The sequence below is a fragment of the Malaclemys terrapin genome, chromosome 5 (assembly GCF_027887155.1).
Source record: "Malaclemys terrapin pileata isolate rMalTer1 chromosome 5, rMalTer1.hap1, whole genome shotgun sequence".
NCBI classification, from domain to species: Eukaryota; Metazoa; Chordata; order Testudines; family Emydidae; genus Malaclemys; species Malaclemys terrapin.
In genome coordinates this window covers 25,128,760-25,142,402 of record NC_071509.1, presented here as the reverse complement: position 1 = coordinate 25,142,402, position 13,643 = coordinate 25,128,760, and the positions used below count along the sequence as shown (strand labels likewise).

At 41.1% G+C, this 13,643-nt stretch overlaps 1 protein-coding gene across 5 annotated transcripts in view; it reads left to right on the top strand.

Annotated features, from left to right (window-relative positions):
* MAN2B2 (mannosidase alpha class 2B member 2) overlaps window positions 1-13,643 on the top strand; it is a 64,950-nt gene that overhangs the window by 27,661 nt on the left and 23,646 nt on the right. For all 5 annotated transcript variants that reach the window (XM_054030517.1, XM_054030514.1, XM_054030513.1 and 2 more), the window contains 3 exons: window positions 2,040-2,155; window positions 3,454-3,631; window positions 9,997-10,195. In XM_054030517.1, coding sequence (XP_053886492.1) covers window positions 2,040-2,155; window positions 3,454-3,631; window positions 9,997-10,195 — 493 coding nt within the window. The remainder of the gene's footprint in view (window positions 1-2,039; window positions 2,156-3,453; window positions 3,632-9,996; window positions 10,196-13,643) is intronic.

The following is a 13,643-nucleotide window of genomic DNA, read 5'->3' as shown; positions in this document are numbered from 1 at the left end:
CACGAGGTTATTACATGGGGGGTCGCGAGCTGTCAGCCTCCACCGCAAACCCTGCTTTGCTTCCAGCATTTATAATGGTGTTAAATATATAAAAAAGTATTTTTAATTTATAGAGGGGGGGGTCGCACTCAGAGGCTTGCTATGTGAAAGGGGTCACCAGTACAAAAGTTTGAGAACCACTGATTTAGCAGCAAGGCATTCCCTGGGAAATATCCCACCCTCTTCCACCCTCTAACTTCACCACTTCAACCAAGCTTCACAATCATCATAGCTGTGAACAGTATTAAATTGTTTGTTTAAAACGTATACTGTGTGCGTGTGCGCGTGTATATATATATATATATAGTTATGTCCTATATATAATGTAGTTTTTTGTCTGGTGAAAAAAATTCTCTGGAACCTAACCCCTCTCCTCCCCTCCCCCATTTACATTAATTCTTATGGGGAAATAGGATTCACTTAACATCATTTCGCTTAAAGTCGCATTTTTCAGGAACATAACTACAACATTAAGTGAGGAGTTACTGTATAAAGCTTATACAGGGTAAACTCATAAATTGTTTGCCCTCTATAACACTGATAGAGATGCACAGCTGTTTGCACCCCCCCAGGTATAAATGCATACTCTGGGTTAATTAATAAGTAAAAAGTGATTTTTATTAAATACAAAAAGTAGGATTTAAGTGGTTCCAGGTAATAACAGACAGAACAAAGTGAATTACCAAGTAAAATAAAATAAAACACGCAAGTCTAAACCTAATACAGTAAGAAAGTGATTACAGATGAAATCTCACCCTCAGAGATATTCCAGTAAGCTTCTTTTACAGACTAGCCTCCTTCTAGTCTGGATCCAGCAATCACTCACACCCCCGTGGTTACTGTGCTTTGTTGCAGTTTCTTTCAGGTATCCTTGGGGGTGGAGAGGCTGTCTCTTGAGCCAGCTGAAGACAAAATGGAGGGGTCGCCCAGGGGTTTAAATAGACATTCTCTTGTGGGTGGAGACCCCCTCCTCTCTCCTATGCAAAATCCAGCTTCAAGATGGAGTTTTGGAGTCACATGGGCAAGTCACATGTCCATGTATGACTCAGTTTTTACAGGCAGCAGCCATTGCCCACATGCTATCTTGAATGTCTCCAGGAAGACTTCTTATGTGGATTGGAGTCTTCCAAGATCCATTGTCAGTTAAGTGTTTCTTGATTGGGCAGTTAATTTGCACATTCTTTTCTCAAGAAGCTGACCAAATGCTTTACTAAGGCTACTTAAATGCAAACAAGTACACAGCCAATATTCATCACTTCGAATACAAAAATGACACATGCATACAAATAGGATGAAGGTATTCAGTAGATCATAACCTTTTCAGAGATATGTTACATGGCATATGTAACATAAAACATATTCCAGTTATGTCATACACCTCTACCCCGATATAACGCGACCTGATATAACACGAATTCGGATATAACGCAGTAAAACAGTGCTCTGGGGGGGCGGGACTGCGCACTCCGGTGAATCAAAGTAAGTTGGATATAATGCCGTTTCACCTATAACACGGTAAGATTTTTTGGCTCCCGAGGACAGCATTATATCGAGGTAGAGGTATATATACGTTCATAAGCATATTTCCATTAAGAATTATGGGGTGCAATGTCACAAACCCCAATGAAGGTACGGCGTTGCACACGTGTACTGAAGGAAGACTCTCGCCCAATAAACTGGGCGTTAGGCAGAGATTATATGAATCTCAGGTGAAATCCTGGCTTCACTGAAGGTAATGGCAAAACACCCATTGATTTCACTAGGCCAGGATTTTACCCCTTGTGCCTCCTCAATGGAAGACTCTTCTTGACTACAGTGAGAATTAGCCCAAATCTGTTACATGTGCACAGCTTCCATTGAAGCCAGTGGGAGTTGTGGTCATGTGAAGGAGTGCAAAATTGAGTCCCGAGGGGTTATTAATCATGGTACTCTGTTATCTGCAGGTTTGGTTTCTTATGGTGATTTCTTTTTCTGAAGTATTTCTTTTTGTCTTTTTTTAGAAGCTTCAGTTCGTGTGGAGGGGCTCTCCCTCTTTATCTGAAAACCATGAGATCTTCACTCATGTTATGGATCAGTACAGCTACTGCACCCCATCGCAAATACCCTTTTCAAACAGGTTTGAATGCTTCCAAACCCTGCAGAAATATTGGTCACTTCAGTAATATCAAATTTTAGGCCAGGTCTATGCTACAGACCTATATTGGTATAACTACGTTGCTCGGGGTGTGTGAAAAATCCGTACCCCTGAGCAATGTAGTTGTAGACCTAACCCTTCACTATGTCGACAGGAGAGCTTCTCTTGGGGAAGTGGATTAACTACACTGACTGGAGAAGTGTCTTCACTTAAGCACTTACAGTGGCACAGCTGCAGTGCTGTATGTGAAGATGAGCCCTTAGGATCTTAGGCAAAATACAGAATGACTGACTGGCTGCTGAGCTTATTCCGAGCTTATTAAGAGAACTTTGCATTTTCTCTTTTGTCAGAGGCTTCTATTAGGCTTAAAAGGTGACTGGACTCTTAAGACTCAATCCTGCAAGATGTTAAGAACCCTCAACTACCAGTGGCTTCAATGGGAGGTGAGGGTCCTCAGCAACTCACAGGTCTGAATCTTTATTCTCCATTCCTGACATTAAAAAAGCCTTTCCACCATAGCAGTAGTGACACGCACAACACTTAGAGCTCTATCTATCCTGACATTCCCCCCCCCCCCCCCCAAAAAAAGTTAAAAAGGATATATAACTAACTAAATAACCTGAAGCGAACAAATCAACTAGCATAAACAGAAAATGCCCCAGACAGAGGTTTGTTTTTATCCCTGAAGAGGGAAGGAGCTAGAGACTCCATGAAGTCTCTAGCAATGAATCATTGCTAATGATTTTACATGGAAGGTGCCCACAGTGATGGTGGCAGTCTAAAACCCTATGATACATTGTAAGCTACGTTGATCAAGAAATGGACCTCCATAAATTAGGCTTACAATCTACCGTATGGGCCATGCTATGGAAATGTTTAAGAACTCTTGCATTAAAACAAAACCTTAGTAGACTTAAACCTACAATCTCTTTATACTCTGTCTTAGCCAGCAAATGACATTTTTGTAAGGAAAAGCAGGGGCTGGGCAGAAAGATTTCCAGGCTATTTTAACTCAAGCCAAATAAATCTTTTATCAGATCTATATACCTTCTCCTACAGCTTACGTTTTCAGTGTGTTTATACTAGCCACCATTGGAGGCCCATAAAGGCACATGGATGTAATAGAAACTAAACACAGAGAAACCAATGTAAACTGAAATTGTGCTACTGAATCCTCATGTGCCAAATTGGATTTGTATCTCTGCATGATTTCCTCCATTTTTTCCCCACCTTGCTGTAAAAGTCCTTTTTGTAGTGTATTGCTTTCTCTTTCCACTTAGGTCTGGGTTCTATTGGAATGGAATTGCAGTTTTCCCAGATCCACCAAAAGATGGTGTTTACCCCAACATGAGTGTCCCTGTTACTGATGCCACCATTCACCTTTATGCACAGACCATGGTGGCAAACATTAAAAAGAGGGCAGCCTGGTTCCGAACTGCTGATGTCCTATGGCCTTGGGTAAGTATATCACTTTAGAATGTAATGACACATCCACAAGCTAAATATGAGTCAACAGTGTAACACTGTTGCAAAAAAGGCAAACATCATTCTGGGATGTATTAGCAGGAGTGTTGTAAGCAAGACATGAGAAGTAATTCTTCCACTCTGCTCCATGCTGATTAGGCCTCAACTGGAGTATTGTGTCCAGTTCTAGGCACCCATTTCAGGAAAGATGTGGACAAATTGGAGAGAGTCCAGAGAAGAGCAACAGAAATTATTAAAGGTCTAGAAAACGTGACCTATGAGGGAAGATTAAAAAAAAATTGGGTTTGTTTAGTCTGGAAACGAGAAGACTAAGAGGGGACATGACAGTTTTCAAGTACATAAAAGGTTGTTACAAGGAGGAGGGAGAATAATTGTTCTTCTTAACCTCTAAGGATAGGACAAGAATCAGTGGGCTTAAATTGCAGCAAGGGAGGTTAAGGTTGGACATTAGGAAAAACTTCTTAACTGTCATGGTGGTTAAGCACTGGAATAAATTGCCTAGGGAGGTTGTGAAATCTCCATCATTGGAGACTTTTAAGAGCAGGTTAAACAAACGCCTGTCAGGAATGGTCTAGATAATACTTAGTCCTGCCTTGAGTGCAGGGGACTGGACTAGATGACCTCTCGAGGTCCCTTCCAGTCCTATGATTCTATGATGAGACAAACTGTGCTAGTAAATGGTATTCCCTTATGGTCAGGATACCTCTAGTTTTTGTCAAAGGATTTCCTGTTTGGGGTCAACTGGAGGAAGATTCTTCAGAGAAGAGCTGGAGTGGGGCTGTGTGTTCATCATCAGGCCGTTTTGGGGCCCTTTCCAAACCAAAGCTGACTTTTGCAGACCAAAAAATAATCCTGAATTCACACTGATTTGAGGATGAGTTCATGATTCTGTGCAAACTGTCCACCCAACCCGGTAGTATTATGAGTGCAGACTGCAGTTGGTGCTGTATACTAACATTTATGAAGGCACTCTTCCTTCCCCAAGATGCATACAGAGATGTTATGGTTCACATATCATAGAATATCAGGGTTGGAATATCAGGAGATCATCTAGTCCAACCCCCTCAAAGCAGGACCAACACCAACTAAATCATCCCAGCCAGGGCTTTGTCAAGCTGGGCTTTAAAAACCTGTAAGGAAGGAGATTCCACCACCTCCCTAGGTAACCTGTTCCAGTGCTTCACCACCCTCCTACTGAAAATGTTTTTCCTAATATCCAACCTAAACCTCCCCCACTGTAACTTGAGACCATTACTCCTTGTTCTATCATCTGGTACCACTGAGAACAGTGGTAGATCCATCCTCTTTGGAACCCCCTTTCAGGTAGTTGAAAGCAGCTATCAAATCCCCCTCATTCTTCTCTTCTGCAGACTAAACAATCCCAGTTCCCTCAGCCTCTCCTCATAATTCGTGCTCCAGCCCCCTAATCATTTTTGTTGCCTTCCGCTGGACTCTTTCCAATTTTTCCACAACCTTCTTGTAGTGTGGAGCCCAAAACTGGACACAGTACTCCAGATGAGGCCTCACCAATGTCGAATAGAGGGGAACGATCACGTCCCTCGATCTGCTGGCAATGCCCCTGTCATAACTATAAAGGGAAGGGTAATAGCTGTCCTGTGTACAGTACTATAAATCCCTCCTGGCCAGAGACTCCAAAATCCTTTTCCCTGTAAAGGGTTAAGAAGCTCAGGTAACCTGGCTGGCATCTGACCTAAAGGACCAATAAGGGGACAAGATACTTTCAAATCTTGGGGGGGGAAGGCTTTTGTTTGTGTTCTTTGTTTGGGAGTGTGTTCGTTCTCGGGGACTGAGAGGGACCAGACATCAATCCAGGTTCTCCACATCTTTCTAAACAAGCCTCTCCTATTTCAAACTTGTAAGTAAATAGCCAGGCAAGGCGTGTTAGTTTTCCTTTGTTTTTCTCAACTTGTAAATGTACCTTTTACTAGAGTGTTTATCTTTGTTTGCTGTACTTTGAACCTGAGACTAGAGGGGAGTCCTCTGAGCTCTTTAAGTTTGATTACCCTGTAAGGTTGATTTCCATACTGATTTTACAGAGATGATTTTTACCTTTTTCTTTAATTAAAAACCTTCTTTTTAAGAACCTGATTGATTTTTCCTTGTTTTAGATCCAAAGGGGTTTTGGATCTTGATTCACCAGGAGTTGGTGGGAGGAAGGAGGGGGGATGGTTAATTTCTCCCTGTTGTAGATCCCGGGGGGGGGTTGGAACTGATTCACCAGGAGTTGGTGGGAGGAAGGAGGGGAATGGTTAATTTCTCCTTGTTTTAAGATCCAAGGGGTTTTGGATTTGTTTTCACCAGGGATTTGGTGAGGGTTTTTCAAGGCTTCCCAGGGAGGGAATCCATTGATGGTGGCAGCCGAACCAGAGCTAAGCTGGTAGTTAAGCTTAGAAGTTTTTCACGCAGGCCCCTACATTTGTACCCTAAAGTTCAAAGTGGAGATCTCAGTCCTGACAGCCCCTACTTATACAGCCCAAAATGCTGTTAGCCTTCTTGGCAACAAGGGCACACTGTTGACTCATATCCAGCTTCTCGTCCACTGTAACCCCTAGGTCCTTTTCTGCAGAACTGCTTCCTAGCCATTCGGTCCCTAGTCTGTAACAGTGCATGGGATTCTTCCGTCCTAAGTGCAGGACTCTGCACTTGTCCTTGTTGAACCTCGTCAGGTTTCTTTTGGCCCAATCCTCTAATTTGTCTAGGTCCCTCTGTATCCTATCGCTACCCTCCAGCATATCTACCATTCCTCCCAGTTTAGTGTCATCTGCAAACGTGCTGAGAGTGCAGTCCACGCCATCCTCCAGATCATTAATGAAGATATTGAACAAAACCGGCCACAGGACCGACCCCTGGGGCACTCCACTTGAAACCGGCTGCCAACTAGACATGGAGCCGTTGATCACTACCCGTTGAGCCAGACGATCTAGCCAGCTTTCTATCCACCTTACAGTCCATTCATCCAGCCCATACTTCTTTAACTTGCTTACATCACTATCACGCCACGTGGAACAGTGCACTGCATTTGACATTGTGCGTCCCATCTGTCGAGATTTTTTTTTCCCACTGTGAGTTGTGGGGTACATTTGACAAAATGTCAGCTCCTAAGAAAGCAGAGTTAGATGTCTGTTCATTTCATCCTTCTTAGAAAGACCCATTTGGATTTATTCAAAAGAAGGATCGTGCTGTTTGTGCTTTCTGTTGTGAAAGTGTTGTTTGTCGCACATCAAGTGTTCAACAACATTTTCAAACAAAGCACGAGAAAACCTTTCTTGACGAAGCAGACAAGACTGAATCGATCAAAAAGGCAGTAGCAGGATATGAGACGCAAAGCAGTGTTTTTAAGAAGTTTTTTTGGAGGTTTTGTTCAATGATTTGCCAAATAAAGATACGATCGTAGCTAAAATAAAAGAACTGCCTGTCTCTGCCAGAACAGTTGAGAGACGCGTAAGCGAAATGGTAGAAAACATTAATGAAAAGAAGATGACTGCATTAAAAGACACAGCCGTATTTAGCGTTGCAGTTGATGAGAGCGTGGATATAAATGGCATTCCACGTTTGGCAGTTTTTGCAAGATATTGTGCTTCCAATGAAATCCAAGAGGAACTTTGTTGCCTAAAACCCCTGCATGGCACAACAAAGGGGGACGATATAGTGGAAAGTTTTGTAAACCATTTTGAAGAACGAGGAGTTGACATCAGAAAAATATTTTGTGTGACAACAGATGGTGCTCCTGCCCTGGTCGGAAAACAGTTTTCTTGAAGATCAAATTGGCTGCCCGACAGTCAAATTTCGCTGTATCATCCATCAAGAAAACCTGTGTGCTAAAATTTCTAATTCAGAGCTTTATAATGTGATGAATATAGTCGTGCAAATTGTGAATTTCCTTTTTGCTCGATCTGCTTTGACTCACAGACAGTTTCAAGCACTGCTAGAAGAGATGGACAGTGCTTATAACGACATTCCATTTCACAGCAACATTTGGTGGCTAAGTCGTGGCAAGGTTTTGATGCGCTTTGTAAACTGTGTTGATGCAATCAAGGCCTTTTTGACAGAAAAAGGACAAAACTACCCCGAACCGTGTAAGCTAATGTTTCTAACTGACATCACCGCTCATCTAAACGAACTCAACCTCTGTCTCCAGGGTGCAGGGCAAACAGTTCTTGATCTTTATGAAGCCTGGAAGGCATTTGTTGTAAAACTAGCAGTGTTTTTCGCCTGATATTCAAACTTAGACTTTCTGCTACTTCCAACACATAAAAGAGCTATCAACACGTTCCACTTTCAGTGTCGATGAGATTGGAATGTACATGCAAGAACTGGAATCAGAATTTTCTGACAGATTTCAAGATTTCCAGCAACTTGGCCCAATGCTTTCTTTTCTAATTAAACCTGGAAAGTTCAATGAAAGCAACTTGGATTTGTCTGTATTTCAGTGGATGGGTGTTGAAGATTTCGAAATGCAGCTCATTCAGTAAAAAGCTCAGAATTGTGGGCATCAAAGTTTGGAGATCTGTGGAGTACACTTGAAGCTACCGAGGGAGATCATGGGGCCTCTATTCTGACCTGCTGGATGTCCTGCCAGTGAAATTTAACTGTTTGAAGAAAATTGTGTTTGCAATGCTTTCAGCATTTGGATCCACATACCTGTGTGAACAGGTATTTTCACACATGAAATCTGTCCTCTGTCCCTCTCGGAGCCGGTTAACAACTGATCACTCAGAAGCCTGTGTGTAGCTTAAAGTATCCAAATACGTGCCAGACATTGGAAAATCCAGCAAGGAAAAGCAAGGGCAAGGATCACACTAAACTGATAAGATCTGCATTTTAGTTTAATTTTAAATGAAGCTTCTTTAACATTTTAAAAACCTTATTTACTTTACATACAACAATAGTTTAGTTATATAATAATGACTTAGAGAGAGAGAGACCTTCTAAAAATGTTAAAATATATAAAATGCACGCAAAACCTTAAATTAGAGTGAATAAATGAAGACTTGGCACACTACTTCTGAAAGGTTGCTGACTCCTGCTCTAAGTGTGCCACAAGAACTCCTTGTTGTTTTTGAAATGCAGTGTGTTCAAAGAAGTTTGTCTGCAAAAGAGGAAGATTTCCAAGAATATATCATTGTCCATCTTACAAATCTATAATGAAACTGATTTTTAAGAGTGTACACACAATACATTGGCTGAGTAATTTTAATTGTCTAATTTTCCTGTGCATTTGCTATAATTGAGCACACAATAATAATAAATAGTTAGCTGTGCTTCGTATTAGATACATGTGTACACACATATCTCAGTATGCAGACACAGTCAATTCTAATGGGCATCCAAATTAAGTGTGTAGTTATGCACATGAATTTTGGATAATCAGGCCTTCTATATTTTGTGCATTCATTATCCCATTTAACTATTCATTTATCCACTTATTAGACTAGGGCTGATCATGTTCTAGGCAGGGTGGGTTGTCAATAAATTGTGTAACATAGGTAGTTATTCTGTCCAGATTGTTGTTCGTTTCCTTTCCACCACTTACTCAGTACTGATGTAAGATTGTGTATTCTCAGCTCACAAAAATACATTCAAACTCCCTCTCCTTTTGTCAAGAGCAAGGAAAGGAATGAGAGAATTGACAGAAACTGCCCTTGCCAGACATCAGATAGACACACTGGGCAACCTCCCTACCAGGGAAATGCATGCTCTTGTGGGTTGTGCAATGTAGACTAACTTAATTCCTGTCGGTCATGGCACTTGGTCAGTGTTGCTGTAGCCATGTTGGTCCCAGGACATTAGAGAGACAAGGTGGGTGAGGTAATAATTTTTATTGGACCAGTAGGTTGTCAGTTGTCCTATTTGAATAACCAAACCCATTCTTGCTACTTAGGCCCTGAACTTTTGACTGGTTTATGCAGATGAGCTCAGAAGGAAGAATGATGTTTTACAGTGGATAAGAATTGTAATATAAGAACATTCTTAAACTACCTCATCATGGAAGTTAATAACCTGTGGGCCACTTGATGGGATCTTCTGGGGATGTCTCGCTTAATCAATTCCCAGCCATTACAAGGGTACCACAGCCCCTCCTGTTCTTTGCCTGTGGCACACAATGATTCAGTCTCCTGAGGTCTGTAATATTTTGGTCTAATTCTGATCCTTGGGCTTGGTGTGAGGGTTGCCTAGAGGGTAGTTAGTAGCCTGTGATATACAGAGAGGTCAGATTAGATGATCCGGTGGGCCCTTCAGGCCTTAAGCTCTTGGGACTCTGACTATAACTGTAACTTCCACTAATTCATATAGATGTGTTATTTTCTAAATTGCAGGGCTGTGACAAACAGTTCTTTAATGCATCAGTTCAGTACTCCAACATGGACCCATTATTAGATTATATTAACAAGCATGCTGATCAATTTGGAGTGACCGTCCAGTATTCCACTGTCAGTGATTACTTCCAGGCATTGTATAACAGAAACCTCACATGGGACATTCAAAATTATCAAGACTTTCTCCCGTATTCAACAGGTACTTAACAATATGTTTTTTATACACTGCATATACTGATGGATATCAGTAGTTGGCATTAGGGTTAGTTTATTGTAACAGGAGCGTAAGGAGCTTTTTTCCTGACTTACTCTTTCCAATTTAGTGGGCTCTGTTAGCTCTAATTTTGAAATATAAGAGGGGTTGGAGTGTCTTTCTGAGGCAGCAGGAACGAGGGGTGGAACCCAAGGGGTCCTGAAAGGAAAACCATGGCTTGGGAAAAAATTTAGCCTGAAATTTGTCTTTGCTGTGTGAGTATCAATAAAGGCAATCTCCAGGAAGGGTTAGGTTTGGGGTATATCTATATCTGTATGTGCTGCCACTGTTGGTTGAATCTCTGATGACCTGAAAGATAGAGAAAATAATGCACTAATCAGATCCCCTGATGATTGAAAGTCAGGGATTTGGGAAAGCCATGGACAGTGGATTAGATATGCAGAATTTAGAACAACTAGGCACAGTTCAGTGGGTAGATACAAGATTATGTGTGATGAAGGAGCAATAATACCAAGCATAATCACAAGCTGAAAACTGGTTAGCAAACAGCAATACGAAGATGGACTTGGAGAAGAAGGGGAGATGGCAGGTGCACTAAACATAAGCGTGTAGTGCAATGCTGTTGTTTATATATAAACACTAGTTTAAAGCCAGGCTGCTATGGGGTGTATTTACAGAAGTAGGTCTTATGAAATCAGAAAGGTGATAACTTGTGAACTCTGGGGTAGGGATCCTGAGCCAAATTCTGCTTTATTACACCAGTGTAAATCTGGAGTAACTCCACTGAAGTCATCAGATTTACACTGATGTAACATAAGAGGAGGAAATTCAGCTCTGTCTATATAGGGATTTGGCAGTATTGAGTATACTTATTGTACTGCCTAAAAAAATCATTCTCTCTGTATTTATTAGTAAGATCACTGTGCTTTGAGCTTTGCGGCACAGAAGGGAAAGTGATCAACTGAAAAATACCCAAAGAGGGATACAAAGCTGATGAGAGAAATAGAGTGCATGTCCTGTAAAAGGATTCAATGGTAGCCATGTTAATCTGTATCAGCAAAAAAAACTAGTATCCCTTGTGGCACCTTAGAGACTAACAAATTTATTTGGGCGTAAGCTTTCTTGGGCTAGCTAAATGATTTATCTCGTTAGACTGACCTAACACTAAAGCACCCCCATCCTTTCAAGTATTTATACCTGCTCCTGTATTTTCCATTTCATGCATCTGATGAAGTGAGTTCTAGCCCACGAAAGCTTATGCCCAAATAAAGTTGTTAGTCTCTAAGGTGCCACAAGGACTCCTCGTTTTTTTTGTTTTGTAAAAACAGACCAGAGGAACTGGACATGCACAGATAGGCTAAGAGATGGCAAAGGGGGCACATGAAAGCGATCTATAATTATCTGAACTTTTATTTGCCACTGTTAGGGAGGGTGGAATCACCCACCTTTAGAGTAGTTCATTAATCCTGTTGTCCTTCTATGCCTCTGGAGTGCTTGACAGATATATAATCTGGGAAGCCTATTAAAATTATCTTCATTCATTCGAGTTGGTCAGCACTTGCTGCACCATGTGGTGCTCCTCAGGTTGTCACAGTGCTGCTGGGAACTCAAAGTATCCGTATGATTCTGGACATCTTAGGTACAAAAGTGCAATATTTATACCAGAGAAGGCATCCTAGAATCATAGAATTATAGGCCTGGAAGGGACCTTGAGAGTTCATCTAGTCCAGTCCCTGGCACAAAGGCAGGACCAAGTAAACCTAGACAGTCCCTGACTGGTGTTTGGCCAACCTGTTCTTAAAAACCACTACCAACAGAGATTTCACAATCTCCCTGGGAAGTCTATTTCAGTGATTAACTACCCTTATAGTTAGAAAGTTTTTCCTAATATCTAACCCAATAGCCCTTGCTGCAGAGTAAGCCCATTACTTCTTGTCCTACCTTCAGTGGACATGGAGCATAATTGATCACCATCCTCTTTCTAACAGTACTTAATATATTTGAAGACTTGTTATCTGGTGTGCCCTCAGTCTTCTTTTCTCAAGACTAAACATGCCCAGGTTTTTTAACCTTTCCTCATAGGTCAGGTTTTCTAAACCTTGTATCATTTTCGTTACTCTTCTTTGGACACTCTCTCCAATTTGTCCACTTCTTTCTTATAGTGCGGTGCCCAGAACTGAACCCAGTACTCTAGCTGAGGCCTCGCCAGTGCCAAGCAGAACAGAGCAATTGCCTCCTGTGTCTTACGTATAATACTCTTGTTAATGCACCCCAGAATTATACCGCTCTTTTTCTCCACTGCATCACGTTGTTGACTGATATTCAATTTGTGACCCATTATAATCTCAGATCCTTTTCAGCCGTACTGCTGCCTTAGCTAATTATTACCCAATCTGTGCATTTTATTTTTCCTTCCTAAGTGTAGAACTTTGCACTTGTCTTTTTTTAATTTCATCTTGTTGATTTCAGACCAATTCTCCAATTAGTCAGTCATTTTGAATTCTAATTTTGGCCTCCAAAGGGCTCTCAACCCCTCACAGCTTGGTACCATCTGAAAATGTTGAATATTACATTGTGGGGAGGGATAGCTCAGTGCTTTGAGCATTGGCCTGCTAAACCCAGGGTTGTGAGTTCAATCCTTGAGGGGGCCACTTAGGGATCTGGGGCAAAAATCAGTACTTGGTCCTGCTAGTGAAGGCAGGGAGCTGGACTCGATGACCTTTCAGGGTTCCTTCCAGCTCTATGAGATAGGTATATCTCCATATATTAGCAGTCAAACCGTTGTAGCACTCTGCTAGATATGCCCTCCCAATTTAACAAGGAGCCATGGATAGTTACTCTTTGACTGTGGTCCTTCAGCCAGTTTATAGTTAGGCTTGGCAGAATTTGAGTTTTTTTTTTAATAATTTCAATGGATAATATCAATGTTTATTTTTAAGTATTTTTTTTCAATTTTTATCCATTTACATTTTCACAGTTATGAGAAATTATGGGAATAGTGTCAGACAAAATGACAGGTCAGACAATTATTTAATGATAGTAAACATTGATTTGAAAAAAACAGAAGCTTTATAATTGTTAAAACACATTTTCAACATCACATGTCAAAACATACAAAGGAAATAGCCTTACATCAAAGTCTGATATGTTTTTAAACAGCATTTTTCTTACTTTGCTTATCTGTAAATTTCAGTTATTATTGAGGGAGACATTTTTTTTTGTCCATTTGTGAGTGTACAGTGAAACTGACATTTACCAATAAAAATCTGATCCTTCCAAGCCTACTTATAGTGATTTAATCGAGACCACATTTCCCTAGTTTGCTTACGAGACAGTCATGTGGGACTGTGTCAAAAGCCTTACTAAAATAAAGAGATGTCACATCAGTTGTTTCTCCCCTATCCACTGGGCCAGTAACCCTGTCAAAGAAGGA